At 45.5% G+C, this 19,263-nt stretch overlaps 1 protein-coding gene across 1 annotated transcript in view; it reads left to right on the forward strand.

Annotated features, from left to right (window-relative positions):
- Window positions 1-994: 994 nt before the first annotated feature.
- Window positions 995-19,263, forward strand: part of LOC143827143 (uncharacterized) — a 77,352-nt gene continuing 59,083 nt past the window's right edge. Inside the window, exon 1 of the mRNA XM_077316462.1 lies at window positions 995-1,152. Coding sequence (XP_077172577.1) covers window positions 1,067-1,152 — 86 coding nt within the window. The 5' untranslated portion in view covers window positions 995-1,066. The remainder of the gene's footprint in view (window positions 1,153-19,263) is intronic.

Here is a 19,263-nt window from a genome sequence, read left to right on the forward strand (position 1 = left end):
CCTAAAGCATCCAAGAAAAGTGTGTCTCCAACCTTTGCTTGAAGACTGTCATCTGTTCACACAAGCGAATTATGAACATGTGTGTGTGAACCACCCTATACAGAATGAGCTATTAGTGGCACTCAAAATACTGGTGTGTTATCACTATCATCACTAAACAATCATAGAGTTGGAAGGGACCTCCTGGGTCATCTAGTCCAACCCCCTGCACTATGCAAGACACTCACAACCCTATCATAGAATCATAGAGTTGGAAGAGACCTTATGGGTCATGTAGTCCAACCCCCTGCACTATGCAGGACACTCACATCCCTATAGCTCACCCACTGTCACCTGCCACCCCCTTGAGCCTTCACAGAATCAGCCTCTCCGTCAGATGGCTACCCAGCCTCTGTTTAAACATTTCCAAAGATGGAGAACCCACCACCTCCCGAGGAAGCCTGTTCCACTGAGAAACCGCTCTAACTGTCAGGAACTTCTTCCGGATGTTTAGAGGGAATTTCTTTTGAATTAATTTCATCCCATTCGTTCTGGTCTGTCATAGAATCACAGAGTTGGAAGGGGCCACACAGGCCATCTAGTCCAACCCCCTGCTCAACGCAGGATCAGCCCAAAGCATCCTAAAGCAAGAGAGAACATTATAAAGCTCAAGTTGACAACTTGCACCCTACCTGATTGATCCTCTCTGGGGGTGTGCCACTCTGTAGCGATCACTCTGCTAATGAGGGCCAACCAGCTCAAATTGCACTTTGCTAACGAGGGCTAATCAGTTCAAATTGCATGCAGACAACTCCCTCCCTGATTGGCCCTCCCTGGGGGGTGTGCTGCTAATAGGGAGAGAGCACTCTGCCAACGAGGGCCAATTAGCTCAAATTGCATACAGACAACTCACTCCCCACCTAATTGCTCCTCCTGTAAATATTCCCCCAATGGGAGGTGACCTTTAGCCAGGAATGGCCCACTCTGGTACTTTAACCCCAATCAGAAGGGAACCCTTGGCTAAGAAGGGCTAATGAAAGGTCATCCCTCTGTCTCCAACTTCCTGCCAGTTTAAGAAGCTTTCTGGATGGAAGAGGAGGCAACCTCAGAACATGTCCTGCTGCCAATAGGTTGTCCTGGTCTCCTGTCCTCATTCAACGCAGAGGACATGGGGTGAGTGAGCCGCCTTCTGGAGGAGAGGGGGGGGGGAGATGTGGGAGGCACTCTGGCACCCAGGAAAAACCTCTGGCCTGGGAATGTTTACTCATGAGTAAGATGTGAGGTTTGCAATTGGCATTCTGAGAAGGGGGGAATGTTTTGGGAGTAGCCATCACAGGCAATTGCAGCAGGGGAAATAATGCTGAGGTGGGTGGGAAGATATGGACTTTCCCTTTCCATTATGGAGACCATCTTGGCCTCCTGCAGTCTTTCCAAGACCATCACAGCAAAGCAAATGTGAGCCCAGTGGCATGGAAGATGGGGAAACTGTAGATGGGGCACAGAAGCACCATGGGGATGTGGAGGGGGGGGGGGAGACACTGTTTCCCAGTAGCATCTTCCCTGTAGAAGAAGAGTTGGTTTTCATACCCTGCTTTTCATGGCCTGAGTGGCTTATAATCACCTTCCCTTCCTCTCCCCACAACAGAAGCAGGTGAGGCTGAGAAAGCTCTAACAGGACTGTGACTAGCTGTTCTTAACCACTACACCAAGTTGTAGAAATGGCCATTGCCTTACAGAGATGTAGCTAGAGCACAGGCAGAAGAAGTTGTTGCTGTTATGGTATGTTTTTCCTCTAAATTTGGACCTTCTGGCCCATGGCTTCTCAGAGGCATCCTAGGAGGGAGACACTGAAATATTTCCTAATGGAGAGGTGATTGTGTCATTAATAAGGTTTGCAATTTGAGAAGGGAGGAATGCTTTGGTCTTCTGTGTTCGTTCTCTCTCTCTCTCTCTCTCTGTGAAGGGGAGTGTTATGTAGCCTTTTCCTCCAGGGGAACTGATCTCTGTAGTCTGGGGCTTCCCCAGGTCCCACCTGGAGGCTGGCATCCCTGAACAGTGGCAGGGATGCCAGCCTCCAGCTGGGACCTGGAGATACCACTTCTGGGCTTTTTCAAGGCCTGAAGAATATTTCATGGGTTTCTCAATGGTAAAAAAGTTGAGAAAAGCTGACACAGAGGCAGTAATTGAGAAACCCTCCCTAATTTCTTTGCCAACCAATGTTTTCATGTTTGATTGTAACATACGACTGTTTTTGATTGATATTTAACTGAACTGTTCTTCAAGCACATTTTTGCTATCAATTCAATATTTTAATTGAAGAAAGAAACTGTGACAAGTTTATGAATTATGTGATGTTTGTTGTTCTTAGCAATTCCTGCCACACAGCATTTCTCTTTGTTTCCCATGTGGAACCTGCACCTCCATGGGATCCAAAGCCAGAGAATCCTCCTTCCCAAGTCGCCCCTTTCTCCAGGGGAACTGATCTCTGTTGCCTGGAAATCACCTGCCAGTCTAGCAAATCCTCAGGTCCCAAACTGGAGATTGGCATCCTACAACCTCTCTGGGGCACAGTGCCACAGAGTCCTCCCCTCCCAAGCAGCCCTTTTGTCTCCAGAAGCCAGGAGATGAGTGGTCACAGTGCCACTGAGTCCCCCCTCCAAAATAGCCATTTCCCCCTGGGGAGCTGATCTCTATAGTCTGAAGATGACCTCAAATTCCAGGAGGTTTCCAGGCTGCACCTGGAGGTTGGTGACCCCTGGGATCAGGAATATTCCTTGAGGTTTGGAGGCAGGGCCTCAAGAGTCCAGGGGTGGGCAAAGGGCTTTTGCCATGTCGCCAGTCCCTAGGAAAGCCACAGGGCTGGTGTGCATCCTCGTGCCCGTTATTTCTCTGGGTGCAACGGGATTTCCCTTGAGTCTTTTAATAATTTATTCGCTTGTGTGACGTGACTTCTTGGTGGTTATAAACACAGGGCAAAAGGGCGGGGGGGGGGAAACGATTCCCAGATTTATTTTTTGGCTCATTCAGCAGGCAATTCCACAGCGACAAAGACCTTTTAAAATTTCAAAATACGCTGCAAGGGCTTCAGTTGAGATTTGGAGAGGCCAACTTCATGTCTATTTGGGGCAAGACTCCGTAACCTTCCTTGGAGATTTAGCTGAATCTGCCACTGTTATTTTTTTGGTCAAGTTTTCTGGCTGGGCAGTGGGGGAGGGGAGGTGGGAATCCACGAGGCTGCCGAGCGGTTTCCCTTTCCCTCCCGATGCTTTGGAGAAGGTTGCAGGAGAGCCTTGTTTCTATTTTGAAGGACAAAACTTAAAGATAGGAGTGACCTATTAAGTCACCCTTGGACGTTCCCGGCATGCGGCTTGCGCATTCCAAAGTGTGCAACATGAACAGATGCAAGAGGGCTTTGAGCAGTGAGAGGTAACTGGCTCTGGCCCAAGTGCTTTATTAAATGCACGCAGGGCGGGGAATGCCGAGAGTTAATTTGTCCACGCGGTCTTGTGCCAGCCTGACATTTTGCCCAAGATTCACCAGGGTCGGGACTGTCCGAACGGAAGAGAAATTCATTAAACGCACGAAGCCTTGTAACGTACGTTCTGAAAGGACTCTGCAAATAACAGCATATAATAATAATAATCATAAATAATAATAATATTAATAATGTCATGTGAACCTGCCCCTCCCTCCCAAAATGGCCGAGGGATGGGATGGGAAGGACCCTGATGGGCATGTACAAAGCTATGATTTCCAACCATATTCTGCCCAATCGCACCAGTTCCAGGGTTTCTCAATGGTAAAAAAGTTGACGGGGTTGCTATAAGTAGATACCACATGTGTCTGGTACAGCTGGGCAAGTAGTAGCTTCCCGAGGGAGTTTTTGATCAGGAAACAAGAATAGGCTATGGGTGTCAGTTGAGGCTTGAACCCCCCCCCCCTGTGCTTGCATCTGAATTGCCCCTCATGCCTGATTTCTCAGAACTGGTATATTCGAATTCTTCTCGTTTTTGACCCTAGAACGAGCACGACGTTCCCTTGTCCCTGTTTGCCCCCTGGCGTTTCCCCCAATTGCTTACTGCTATATCTCCCCGCCGGGCTGGAGCACAGCCATGGATTACAGAAGTTTCTATCCTTTGCATGTTTATGGAGTTTATAGGGTTTTGGGGGAAAAACCCTTTCAAGAATGCTCGTCTCCTCGCCGAACCTCTCTGTAAATGAAATCCCACAAACACTACCTCTCTTTCTTGCTCCCTTTGTTCTCGGAAGCCCAAACACTGGTGGCTTTGTTACACTGAGAGCAAGAAGAGACTTCTGAGCTTTGTTCCCATTTCCCAATTAAACAATTTACGGTAGCAGGGACTGCATTCCTATCTTCTGCAGTATGGGATCCCAGTATGGACCGATCAGTTTTTTTTTAAAGCTCTGCAGCGGCCTGCCTGGGCGTTTAAATCCTTTAACAGTGCTATTAATTCTAATCTGTCGTGATTTTTGCTGCCTAATTTATATGTCTGCTAGATGACTCATCCCTTAAGGAATGCCTTAGAAGCATGGTGTAACACACACACACACACACACACACACCGTCCCAGAAGTGACAAAACTGACGCCAATACTAGATTTGAAGAAGGAGGTTGGTTTTTATACCCCGCTTTTCGCTGCTGAAAGGAGTCTCAAAGCGGCCTACAGTCTCCTTCTCTTCCTCTCACCACAACAGGCAACCCTGTGAAGTGGGCGAAGCTGAGAGAGCTCTGACAAGACTGCTCTGTGAGAACCGCTGTAACAGGGCTGTGACTAGCCCAAGGTCACCCAGCTGGCTGCATGTGGAGGAGGAGTGGGGAATCAAACTCAGCTCTTCAGAATAGAAGCAGCTGCTCTTAACCATGACACCCGAATGTAAACTATCATGGATCTCGGAGCTTCCTTAAGACATCCAATATTGGACACCTTGAAGTTGAGGGCATCTGATGCTACCGCAAGGGAGACAAGTGGGAGGGAGTTTGATCTAGAAGCCAATTAAACATGGTATTGGGGAGACTCTGTGTTCGGATCCTCCAACATGTTGTTGAGTTGAAGAAGGCAGCCACAGAGGCCCTGATCCAGATTGTGTTCACAGCAGTGACAAAGTATAATTTTTACCTCTTTGCCTTCAAGCTATTTCACTGACTGGAAAGGGTTTGCTGAGCTGCCAGATTGGTGTAGTGGTTAAGAGCAACAGTCTCTGATCTGGAGAACTGAGTTTGATTCCTCACTCCTCCTTCACCTACAGCCAACTGGGTGACCTTGAGCCAGTCCCAGTTCTCTTGAAGGTCTCTCTGTCCCAACTAACTCACAGGGTGTCTGTTGTGGGGGCAGGAAGGGAAGGCAATTGCAGGCCACTTTGAAACACCTTCAAGTAGTGAAAAGCGGGGCATAAAAACCTCTTTCTTTTTCTTCTTGGCGAATCTACTTATATTAAACCTGTGCTGGATTCACACAGTGACCCTTTTATTTATTTATGGTCATTTAGACCAAACTTTTAGATGCACTACTATACAATAGCAGTTTGTAAAAGCGAAGATAATACATTAAAAGGTTAAAAATGCATCAACAAAAAACCCTAAAACGTCTCCAATTTTATTTTAAAAATTTAAAACTCACTGGAGTTGTGGGCATGATGATGTCACTTCCAGGGGAAACCAAGAAGTGATGACAGTCACTCTAGGAATCACCAGTAACTCTATCGTTTTACCGGTAGTACCCAGGTTACATTGTTCTGGGCAAATCATAGTTCCAGGCTTTTTTTGTTCAAAGAAACCATCAAAAATGGTGCAGAGAAAACTGTGGCCACAAGAGGCAGACAGAAGAAAAATGGATTAACTCTGGATGCTGAAGATCATTTCTGAAGGTTTTTTCTTTTTGTGGGTTCAAGTGAGATCTGTCTCTCATCTCCAGACTAGAAGACTCTCTGGTTTTGTAGAGGTGGGGGAAGACCCGGGAAACCTCTTCTTAGCATTTACGATCTTTCACTCCATGCAAATTAAAGCAATATTTACCCTAAGTGTAAAGCGATCCTTAGGCTTCACATTCCTATTTTGAGACAGGGAGTGTCATCGGTATAAATAGGATGCACTTGTCATTCCATTTCACTCCAAATCTTCTGCTGACAGCTGCCAGATGATCGGAGCTGACCGCTTGAAAGAGCGTGTTTATTCTGCAAAAGCATCCAGAATATTTGATTTTCGTCTGCACCGGAATTTCACTGGATGCAGCTAATTGAAACTTCCCAATGTTATTTTGATGGGCTCCAGCCCTCAAACCTGCCATTTTGTAATTCGCCCCCTTGACCCAAATGGCTGCCATTTTGTGATTGGCCGTGATCATAAAGAAACTTCCACTGTATATCAGGTGCTGATGTGAAGTATGGTATGTGGTAAAATGGTTGCCTGACATTAGCACTGGCAGCTCATTCATTCATTCATTCATTCATTCATTCATTCATTCATTCATTCATTCATTCATTCATTCATTCATTCATTCATTCATTCATTCATTCATCTTATATAGCACCCCTCACAGTGAAGTCTCGGAGTGGTATAGTGAAAGATCCCAGCTTACTTCCTGCTGTCCTTGCCCTCTGCCACTCATTTGGGTGGCAGGAAGTAATTCCCCAGTGACATGGGGGCAATGCGTTTGACATCACTGGCACGATGACATCACTTCCGGTGCAACCTGGAAGTGACATCACCACATGACAGTCTCTCGCATTCACCCAAAACTATGGGCGAACTGTACAGTTTTGAGCAAATGCTAGAATGTCACCCCAGGAGCTATGACATCATTTCTGGTTCACATTAGTAGTGACATCATTGTGTTGGGGGCACCTATCTGCTCCTCCAAGGGACTCGCAAGAGTCTTCTCCAGCACCAGAGTTTGAAAGCCTCAATTCTTGGACGCTCGGCCTTCCTTATATTCTGAGAACACTCTGCAAACAATGGCAACCTGATATTTTGGTAATTCTTAACCTGCCCAGCCTCTAGGGGCAATCTACAAGTTTTGGAAGGGAGACATGTGTGACCTTCTCTCCCTATGACCCTTCTCAATCGTCCAGGTCCTTTCCTATATTTCCCTTGGACTTGGCAAGTGAAAACATAATGGAGTGCTATTCACTCTGGGTTTTCGATCGGCTGCCAGGCCAAAGGAGCTGGAGCCATATCAGTGGCTAGAAGCAGTGCTAGGCCAATAGCCACATAAAAGGGCATTTTGTGCCCTTTAGGATAAAGAATAAAGGATTGGCTCTGATATTATCCCTCTCCCCTCCCCGATCCCAGAAACTTCAGTGGAAGTGGCAGAAAATCAAATTCCTTACAAGACCAGTAGCCCACATGAAAAAAAAGTTTAAAATACACTGACGTTTTCCTTCAGTCATTTTAATGGTTTTATTTTTTAGTGAGTCTGTATCTCTTGTTAAAGTCTGGTTTCTCCCCCACCCCCGATAAAGCTTTGAAAAACCATGCTGGTGTATAATTAGGAAAGCTATCTTGGAAATCTGTTAATTTATTCGCCTTTTACCTTTGCTTGTCTGCCCAGTGAAGCTGACTTGGTTGGAAATCAATGTTCTGGCTTCCAAAATTCCACACTTCAATGGCAAATAAAGATTGGAAATGTCTGGGGGAAGAAATAAACTGAAGTTTCTCTCTGTACATTTCCTCTGACTCAGAGGGAGAACGTGTCACTATGCTCCATTCCTCTCCTCTCCATGTGGGCCATCTCTTTTGGACCATGTCCAAATAAAGAAGGCTAGAAAGATAGACAATAGAGTTCCAGGTTCCAGGTGACTGAGAAGTTCTCCTGTAGAAAAAGGCTCCCTTCCAGGACTATACAGTATTATATTTACTTAAGCCCTGCCCAAAAAACCCTCTATTCCTAGTCTCCACCTCCCAGTCTCCATGAATTTCCCAACCTGGAGCTGCATCCCTGAATAAACACACACAACTGCCTGAAACTGAGTCTGGCTACTGTTGGTCAGTCTTGCCAACTCTGACCAGCAGCAGTCTCATTCACATCACGGTTTTCCCTGGTGGTTGAACCCAGATCTTTTTCATGCAAAGTGGATGCTCTACCACTGAGCCACATCCCCTCCCTGCATGGAGATATATCAGCCTTCTTTCAGACATGCCTCAGAAGGGTAGGGAGAGAAACCGTGTGTCGCTCACAGCTTCTGTAGAGCACGGGAAGCAGGCCAAAGAAGTATTTGAGTGCGTGACTCACAGGCACTTCCTTGCCCTCCACTCAGGGCCATCATGGGAAGGTGGCCTCCTACCACTGAACGAGCACCAAATCTTACCTGGACTGGCAGAATAGGAGGTACACAGGGTGCCCTTTAGATGTGGGTGACAAAGAGAGCTGACTCAAGAAAAGACAGAATTGGCTATCTTTCCATCCAGACAGTTAGAATCCTAGAGTTGGAAGGGACCTCCTGGGTCGTCTAGTCCAACCCCCTGCACTGTGCAGGACACTCACAACCCTTTGCTCAGAGGGTTGGGATGGGAATGCGTCTCCAACTGCAAATTTGAACGGCAGGCAAAGGATGTTTCTGGAACTCTTTATCCAAACATTTCTCTCCCCTCCCAGTCCGATTTCTGAGTGCCAAAGGGCTTGGGGTTGTTTTCGATGGGGGGCTACCACTTTGTGAATTTTTCATTTTGGTATCGTATGCAGTCTGCCTGTACTGTGATGAAAAGAAAATGTTGATTTCACCGAGAATGTCAGTAGATCAATGAACAAAATCAAATTGGCAAAAAAAATGGTGTGGACCTTTTTTTCTCAAATAATATTGGTTGACTCCCTCAGTATCCAATATACCAGCAACCAAACGGGGTCCCGGATGTTGTATCCCAATTTCTATAGCTTAATTGGTGGTTGCACCTCATAATCTGAATAAATGGTTTGAATATGACAATTAACAAAAATCCCTTGGGCATAATCTCGGCATAAGCTCTCCAGTAACAGGGTCATTTCCTAGTTCATTAAGTTTTAGGAAGAAAGTGAACATTATAAGGTGCAATTACATACTCTGCAAATGAGCAAGTAAAGAAGAACAATCACCCTTCTGTAGCCCACTAAGTTTCTTAATCACATAAATGTTTAAAACTCTTTCTACCCATATCTGGAATAGAATTTTGCTTCCAGTACCAGGCAAAAAATCTAATAGCAGTAAGGAAATAATAATAATAATAATAATAATAATAATAATAATAATAATAATAGCAATAATAAATGTATACCTTTATTAGATGTTTTATTGGGGCATGGGAGATTGAGGATGACCACCATGTTTTTGGGTTTCTTCTCGTATGCTTTTTGTTGTCCTTGGACTGTTTTAATGGGGATTTATTGGGTTTTTTTTTAGTATGGGCGATCGTAACCCGCCATGAGCCGGTCTCTGGAGTGGTGGGAAATAAATTATATATGTAATAGCATATATAAAATAGTAAAAGAACACAATAATTATTCTAATTATAACAGTAAAATGTACACTGGTGTATCCCAATTAAGAACTCCTGTTTCGAAGCTGCAGGGCCTGTAAGATGGAGCAATCCCACCAGGCCTATGGTTGGGGCCCAAAATGACAACCACCAATACATGCTAGCTTTACTACCACTGGGAGGAATGGAAAAATAAGCTCATGATGCCAACCTCCTCTCTTTGGAAATATTGGTTGGGGGCATGTGAACTAATGTAGCTTTAACTTTTGTCTATGCTGTTTGTGTGATATGCTGTTAGCTGCCTGGAAGGGTGGGTTAAAAATAAGATTTTATTATTATTATTGTTCGAAAATTCACTGTGAAAGATTGGAAAACGGCATACAAATACAGTTTCGTAGCCTGTCCTGGCTTCTCAGCCACCGGAGTCCTCAATGACTACTTTTCCCTCGGCTTCATAAATCTCTCTGATAGGAAATGGTGTTCGGTAGTTGGCCGAATGTTTTGTTTTTATGCAGTTCCTTTCCCCTTGCTGCCAGTTGTCATTCCCCGGAGCCATTCTGAACAGGTCTTGTCCCCGTAGACGCATGTAAGATCATGTCTGACTGCCTACGGAACATTGAAAATTAGCTGGGAGAAGAAGGGAAGAACCCTACCCCGTAATTTAAAAAACAAACATATCTGATTGTATGTTACCGTAATTATGAAACAATCCGGAGCGCTTCGACATGGCCCTTGCTGGAGTCGGCGGATGAATGTGAATGAGGCATTGTTTCATAATGATAAATTAATTAATGTTTACATAGAGCTTTGAATGTATGAAAAGGAGAAGAAAGCCAAGTTCTCCGAGAGATCGACACCAACTCTGTAAAAAGGGGACCTTTACATTTCAATGAAAAGAACTAAACTGCCAAGGTTCTTTGTTTCCCCTGTATGGTCATCGTAAAAAACTGTAGGGTTTGTGTGATCATGTATCCTACAAATTCTGGCTCCAGGGCAGCCTTTCTCAACTTTTTACCATTGAGAAACCCCTGAAACATCCTTCAGACTTCAATAAACCCCAGAAATGGTGCGATTGTTCAGAATATGGTTGAGAAGCAAAGCTGTGGACATGCCCACCTGAGGCCCCTCCCCTTTCCACCTCCTCCAGGCCCATCATTGGCCATTTTGGCTGGGGAGGCCAGATTGATATGACCACGTCACCTGATAAATGTTTAACAATTTTTTTTAAAAATTACAAATTTAATTAACTCTCTCCCATTCAAGAAACCCTTCCAGGGCCATCAAGAAACCTTGGGATTTCACAAAACCCTGGCCAAGAAAACCTGCTCTAGGGTTTAGAGCCATAACCAGAACATGTACATACCGGTTCGGCATAGTATATAGGAATGGGCACGAACAACAAAAACACAGTTCAGTTTGTTGTTTGTGGCCGAACCAGAAACTCAACCCATTCACTCTCTGACAAACCAGTTCTGTTTATGGGCTCATGAAACCTGTTTTAAGGGGACCACAGTCCCTTCAAATGGGGTTTTCAGAAAGCTGCAAAAACAGCTGAGCATTGGGAGTGCTCCCAGCCGCTCAGCTGTTTTGAGCTTTTTGCTAAGCAAAGGTTGAGGGCTGCTCTGGTCATGAACCAGCACGAATTGCACAAACTACCTTGGAAGTTAAGGGAAGTTCATGATAGTAAACCCATCATGCATTTTAGTTTGCAAACTACAAACAGAGCAAAATTTGTGGTTTGGTTCGTGTCCATTCCTAGTGTAAGCATTAGGTGCGGAAGCAATGGGAGAGCAATTTTGCAACTGTTGTTTGTTAATTAGATCATTTATATTTGCTGCCTTCTCCAGGGATTAATGGCAGCTTCTCCAAAATGCCACCATGATAAAATTGCAGGAGATGCCCAGCCCTTAAAACGCTAGCTATCAAAAAACAGCTGTGGGTTTTCCCAGAGTCTGCCTGGGAATTCATGGAAAGGCACAGAGGTCATGTGGGAATCTCTTCTTATCTAGAGCTATTTAGCAAAAAACATTTGCTATGTACCTTCATTTGCTCTATTTCGTCCTCCAGTTAGTCATCAAATGGACTAAAGCTTTTGCTCCCCCCCCAAAAAAGAACACTCTTCCTGATCAAATCCTGCCCTTTCAGACCCCAAGATTCTCTTCCTTTCAACTTCAGAATTCTCTCAAAGTTTAAGCTGGATTCCTGAGACCAATTGGAGTGTAGTTTCTTTTGTTCGGCGTTCCTGGATTGCTGAAAAGTGCCTTCGGTGGGATTTTGTAGTCACCTCCCCCTTCCTTTCAAAACCTTTAAGACCCACGGTGTGGTCTGAGTGCCCCGAATGCAGAGTTCCTTTTTACAAGAGGAGATTGGTTTAACAGATCTTCTCAGTTGGACGTTGGGGTGGACTTCTTTGCCGTCTCTGGTTTCAAGGGGAAATTCCGGAGGAACGGCTGTCCATTATGACCATCCCAATAACAAAAAAGAAGAAGAAGAGGGGAGGGACCCCTCTTCAGCTCTGAGGCCTTCGAAATAAAGTCTTCAAAAGCCATGAAGCATCAATTGACATCTCAACTGGAAAAAGAGTCCCCATCCGCTCCTTCCGACCTTTTGAGAGCCCTTGTCCGTCCAAGGCATGGCTTGTGTCAACACATTTCTTTGAAATTATTATGCTGGAGTTTATTTAGGAGAAAAGGATCGCTGTTAATGATAGTTGGGAAAACTTCAGTTTTGCTCACAGGAGAAAACCCCAATCCCATTCATTAATCACATACCCAACCTGCTTCAGAAAGCGAGGACTCACTCGCGGTAGGATTAGAAGAAAACAAAACAGCCGGCCCTTTTCATCTCCGTGGCTCCGAGCCAGTAAACATGTTCTCTAATTCTGTTTACTTGGGACCGTGGAGTTCAGAATACAGGGAGCACGGCTGACGCATGAAGTGGAACGAAATTGTTGTGTCTTTCTGTTCGACAACACTTCCCTTTGAACCGCAGAGAAAGGATTCGTGGAGATTTGGGACTTTCAAAGAATGGATTGGTAGTTTCTGGCCACGATTCAAAGGGCTGCTTATTACCTTTAGATCCCTCAATGATATGGGATCAGCGTGCCTAAAGAGCTTCTTTCGGCTACAGTTATCTGCTTGACGACTTAAGTTTATTTACCAAGGCCCTTTCTTTAGGGTTGCTTTGTACCTCTTGGCAACACACCTTCCCTGACATCACCAATATAGGGTTCCCGGACACTAGGGGCGCTCTGGCATCTTGGTAAAACTCTATGATAGAACCATAGAGTTTGCCCAAATTCCAGAGCGGCCCCTGTGTCTCTGGCAACTTGATGATGTCACTTCTGGGTTACATCAGGGCACTAGGAAGTTCCCTCCATTTCCTGCTGTTTTCCCCACCTCCTGCTGGCAATGGGAGATCCCCTACCCCCATTGGGGGCTTGGTGAGCCTGCCTGGAAATTAGGTGGCTACCAGAAAAGGGCCAGCATAGTTTAGTGGTTAAGAGTGGTGTCTTTTAATCTGGACAGCCAGGTTTGATTCCCCACTCCTCTTCCACATGCAACCAGCTGGTTGACCTTGGGCTACTCACAGTCCCGGTAGAGCTCGGTTCACAATCATATTAGCATTTGAAACCAACACTAATACCAAATTACAATAAAACGACAATACAATTATTGCTAATGTGTCATGTCTAAAAATGCTCCGTCTTCAGCCAATCTGCCATTTTATTTACTGTTTATCTTGGAGGAGAGTCCAAAGAATATCATCCGAATGCTGGATGCCACTCTCGCCTCCAAGAAAACCCCTCAGTCATTCCTCCGAGGTCATTCCGTTGAGGCTTGTTGTCATTTCAGTTGCTCTTTTTTTGGTGCGTGTGGGGAGGGCTCTCTCAGCTTCTCCATATGCCTCTGGAACAGCAACAAAGGGACAAGAACATTCCATTGACTTCACCAGTTGACATTTCGGTGGTTCCAAATATTCGCATACCCAAAGCATCGTTCAAGTACTCTTTAAATGGTACCATTTTTTGATGGGGAGACACAGACATTTGGAATTTTTAAGCCACTAATGATAGGGAATTGAGTTCACCCTGGGAGATGTGCCTCGGCCAGAAGAAATAAAAGGGAATTGAGGCCTATTGAAGTGATCCAACAGTTTGGTGACGTGGTTTGGCATCTCGAGATGGACCCGTTCTTCATGTCCATTTCCACAGTAGGGAGAATGCGGCAGAAAATAAAGGCCTCTAGTTTATTATTTTTCTCAATTCTGGGAATAACCAGGCAGAAAGCCCTCCCGATATAGCCATCCCAGCGTGTCAAGCCCAGCTCTCCGACAACGCTGTCAAACCCTTTGATTCTGGGAACTGCAGACTTTCCGGAGGACGAATTAGACTGTCTTGTTCCTTCGCAGGTAATTGCAACGGTAATTATCGCGGTAATTGTATGTGCGGCGTGGCAATCTTTGAGCTGCGCTCCAACTTCTTTGTCAATGGAGAGAACTACCCGAGGGAAGAAGAAAAAGAAGTGATTCACTGAAAGAGGCCACCGTCACGTTGAGCCCGCATGTCTTGCGCGATAACTCTTTGCCAAGGAGCGTTGGCTTTGTACTGCCACCATCCAAGGGCACGAGACCCAAACCCAACTGGAGACAAGGGGAAGATGGAAATCAGCAGGAAGAATGGCTTTTCTCCAATGGACTCTTGGACTGAAAGCAAAGGATTCCATTGATGGTGCCTGGGAGGGGAGCAGCACATAATCTTGGGTAGGGTGAAGTTCAAGAATGCTTCCCCCAGCCATTCTTCTCCTCTCTTTGACAAAAGGATGACTCATTCAGAGAACGACGTCGTCACAAGTTGACGGAATGGTCATGGGCACAATCCAAGGCGTTTACTGGGAAGGAAGGCAGCGTGGTGTAGCCCGATGGGACTCCTGCATTCCTCTCCATTTCCACGGCTGGTTTTTTAGTACTCTGCTTTTTACTGCCTTTCCTTTCCCCGCAACAGACACCATGCGAGGTAGGTGGGGCTGAGAGAGCTCTCTAACAGAACTGCCCTGCAAAGTCACGGTTCTTGTCAAGCCTTCTGCTTTATCAAAGCTGTTATCGAGTTCTCTGCTTATCAGGTCTTCTGGTTTCCTTCACAGGTCCTCAAAAGTATCTTCAGGGGGGTGACTTCCCCAATAAAAACCCACTGATCTAAATGTTGTTTTCCTAGGAATTCACAGAATACCATTGAGTGATTTCCAGACTGTTATTAAAATCCACATGGGCTCCATTCAGAATTCCACAGAGAGCCCTTCTGAAGAACAACCCCCAAGTTTGCTTCGGATTCCCCCCTCTTAAATTACACGTTTCCTGGAAGTCCAACGAGGAGTTTTCTGATTTCTTTTACAAGCTGCAATGGACAGACTTCCTGGTCGGCTGGTAGGGTTTCTCTGCTATGAAATATGAACTTGGATTTGCCAGTCTCATGAAGGCTAATCCGACCTTAATACTCTTGGAATTCCTTCGTAGACGATATGCAAATTTCATTGGATAAAAGCGAAAAGCCGCAGATCTTTGTACTCCGCTCTGGCTAAGCCCTTTTCAACGTTTTATGGGCTGACCCACAGCCCGCCATGGACTTGGGTTTCAGCAGACGTAGTCCTATTGACGGCAGTGGGATCAAGTGCTCAGGTTATTCCCAGTTTAAATAATTCACACAGGCATAGATGGCTTTAAAGGGGGATTAGACAGACTCTCAGAGGAGAGGTCTATCTGTGGCTAGGCATCCCAGTAGCTAAAGGGAACCTCCATGTTCAGAGGCAGTCAAACTCTGAATCCCAGAGACCACAAGGAACCTCAGGGGAAGGCCTCAGCTTTTATGCCCTTTTGTTGGCCCTCCAGAGGAACTGGTTGGCTTGTGTGTGAGACAGGAGGCTGGACTAGATGGACCACTAGTCTGATCCAGCAAGGCTCTCCAGATGTTCTCAGGAAAGCCTTGACCTCTATGCTCTGTAGGTGGCCATCCGGAGGAACTGGTTGTTGTCTGCTGTTTGAGATTAGATGCTGGACTAGATGGACCATTGGTCTGATCCAGTAGGGCTCTTCTGAAGTTCTGTGTAGGCCTTGGACTCTTCATCTTGTTATTGACCATCCAGAGGAACTGGTTGGCCACTGTGTGGGACAGGATGCTGCACTAGATGGAACTTCACTGGTCTGATCCAACAGGGCTCTTCTGATGTTCTTATGATGTTCTCTGCCCTGTTGTTGGCTCTCCAGAGGAACTGGTTGGCCACTATGTGAGATAGGATGCTGGACTAGATGGGAAACTTGTCTGATCCATCTGAATTCTTCTTATTCCATTGTTACCCTGAAGTAATTTTCGGGTTACAGAAATGAAAGTTTTAATCTCTTTTTTCTGGAATTCAAAAAAATGGACTAATCGAACTGGGGCGATAGCGCATTGGTTGTCTGATGAACTTTGCTGAAGGGCTGATTTTGAACTTGGAATGGCTGAGTTCTGCGTAGACTGGTCCTAGTTTGGAACAATTTCCACGACTGATTCAGAATCCGAGAAGTCTGAGTTTAACAGCTGACACATACACAAAGCTAGGAAAGGCAGACTATTTCCCCTACTCAATTGTTATCGGAATCTGGTTCAAAAAATCTTCCATCAAAAGGTGGAGGGGCAAGGTTATGATCAGAAGACAAATTGATTATGTAGGAGTGAGCTTGGTGTAGTGGTTAATAGCGGCAGACTCTAAACTGGAGAACCAGGTTTGATTTCCTGCTCCTCCACATTGCAGCCAGCTGTGTGGCCTTGGATGAATCTACAGTTCTCTTAGAGCTCTTTCAGCTTGGCCTGCCTCACAGGGTGTCTGCTGTGGACAGATGCACTGGGACCACAATATGGCAATAATAAATCCAAATAGAGTCGTCTCTCTTCAGTTACAGATGTTTTTAAATTCTTACTTCATATAAGTCCCAACGCGTTTCGCCTGCTGGCTTTGTCAAGGGACAAATTATTTGTGTTTCAAGCACACTTCTTATAAGCAAATGCTTGTCTCTTGGACAGAGTATAAGGTCATATTAACCGCAGCTACTCCTAGCTAATGGCGTGCCTGTTGTGGGGAGAGGAAGGGAAGGCGACTGTAAGCCCCTTTGAGACTCCTTCAGGTAGAGAAAAGCAGCATATAAGAACCAACTCTTCTTCTTCTTCAATAATCTCAGGGCTCTCTCAGCCTCACCTCCCTCACAGGATGTCTGTTGTGGGGAAAGGAAGGGAAGGTGACTGTAAGCCCCTTTGAGACTCCTTCAGGTAGAGAAAAGCGGCATGTAAGAACCAACTCTTCTTAAAAAACAAAAAGTCTAATATATTTTATGTGTAAGCTGTGCAAACACAAGTGGTGACTTGCTGTTACGTGTAGCCCCAAGAAATGCTGGTATAGTGTTTCTTTTTGGAGCCCCACCTTCTAATATCCTAGTAATATCTAGGAACACCCCTCTGTAAAAATAATGTCAATATAAGACCGCTATTCAAAATTTAAAGGTAACAATGCCCATATTTCAAGCAGGATGTTTCCATACGTATCTCAGCTATTGTTCTACTCTCCCAAATCTGGATATAAACTTTCGTTTGCATGGGCTCTTTTTGCAGACACATGGCTTGGCTTTAGGCATTCTGCTCCAGTGTACATACATACATACAGTTTTATTACGGTCCTAGACCAGCATAAGAAACATCCATTAAAACCAGGAATTAAAACATCTTAAAATATAGAGAACACAAAAGGTGGAAAATACAAAAGGTAGATAGACACAGCTGTCCAGATTCATTTAAAACAGACCATTCTATTACGAATTTTGATCGCTGCTGCGCAGAACTTAGCAACTCTATAAGTTGTGTTGTTTTCTATATCTGCAAGCAGCAGAGAAATGTAAAATTCTCCTGAGCGCCCTGGGAATCTGCCTAGCAATGGAAGAATTAGACAAGTTCGAATCTCATTATAGAATCGACATTGAAAGAGAACATGTTCCATGGTTTCTACATGCCCAGAGCCACAGGTGCATTTCCTTTCAGTATAGGGTATTTTCTTATATTTTCCTTCTAATACCGCTGAAGGGAAAGCATCGCAGCGTGCCAAAGTGAAGGCCCTCCTATGACTAGGTACTTCAAGCTTGGCCAGATATGTCATAGGGTAAGATGAATATCTATTGGGTTCACTAATAATGAAAGATGGGTTATTTGCTAGGTCCTGTTGGTGTTCTATGTCGGTCAATCTCTGCTTAACAACTTCTTTGGCCTGATCATATCTGCTCCAGTGTGTCTGAAGAACCACGCATGCAACCAAAAAGCTTATATCTAGAATTAAACCTTGTGAGTGTCCTGCGTAGTGCAAGGGGTTGGACTAGATGACCCACGAGGGACCTTCCAATTCTAGGATTCTATGATTCGTCCCACTGAATTCAGCCTTCATTCTATCGCTTCAGACCAGCGCAGCTACAAAGTTAAATCCACGATTAACGTAGCCGAGTTAATGATTCCCCTATTCAGTTTATAGGGTTGCTCCCTTCCCCTCCCCAAGATGATGGTGACCCAGTTGGGACGGCCCGGTTTTATTTGCTTAGCCACTGGCTTCGCGGGGTTGTAAGCGAGAGGCCTCCGGAGGCCGGGCATTTAGGAATTCCCCGGATGCCTTCGTTAGCTCATTAAAGGGATGGCTGTTTGTATTTGATAAACGAGAGGCTGATGGGCAGCAATTAGCGTGGCAGGTTGAATGGTGTGGGGTTTTCGTTATCTGGAAATGATAGAGCGGGGGAGCCAGGAATTCCTCCGGCAGGTTAAAGCCGTGGGCTTTTGGCAATGAGTAACTATTTTGTCCATGATGCAACCCCAGGCTATTAGTGCCCCCTTTCCCCTCACTTGGCGATAAACACACCGGCTTAGCTGGATCTCCACCTCAGATTTATGGCTTAAGGAAAGCTGGAGGGGCAGGGTGGGGTGGGGGGGGGATTCTCATCCTGTCATCTCCGGGAGGCCCCCATGGCTCGGTGGCAGAGCCTCCGCTTGGCACGCAGGAGGTCCCCAGGTTCAATCCCTGCTGTCTACAAGTTAGAAGGATCAATTAGATTTGAGTCCAAGAGCACCTTAGAGTAGCTTTTCTCAACTTTTTTAACCATTAAGAAACCCCTGGAGCCGCCTTCAGGCATCGAGAAACCCCAGGAGTAGCATGAAATTCCGTCTAAACCTCCGGAAGAAGTTCCTGACACTTAGAGTGGTTCCTCAGTGGAAGAGGCTTCCTTGGGAGGTGGTGGGTTTTCCATCTTTGGAAATCTTTAAACAGAGGCTGGAGAGCCATCTGACGGAGAGGCTGATTCTGTGAAGGCTCAAGGGGGTGGCAGGTGACAGGGAATGAGCGAGAAGGTTGGACCAGATTTGACCCATGAGGTCCCTTCCAACTCTATGATTCTATGACCTTTTTGGTCCTATGACCCCAACCTGGTGGAATGAGCTCCTGGAAGAATTGTGGGCACTGCAGGAGTTTTCAGCATTCCGTAGGGCCTGCAAGACGGAGCTCTTCCGCCAGGTTTATGGTTGAGGGTGAGGTCTGAATAGAAGATATGATTGACTCTCCCTTTGTTGCTAAGCTGCAGTACACCAGGGTAATCTATGGCGGGGGTTATGACTCCCCTCTTACCACTTCCCCTACTAGGGGATGACGTGAAGTGGACTATACCGCCATGTTTTCCTATTCATACACTATAATATTTTAATGTCCTGTTTTGATATTTTGATGGGGTCCTACAGGGGTTTTAATTTATGGACTCTATGTAACCC

This window comes from Paroedura picta, chromosome 17 (genome assembly GCF_049243985.1).
Source record: "Paroedura picta isolate Pp20150507F chromosome 17, Ppicta_v3.0, whole genome shotgun sequence".
Lineage (NCBI taxonomy): Eukaryota > Metazoa > Chordata > Lepidosauria > Squamata > Gekkonidae > Paroedura > Paroedura picta.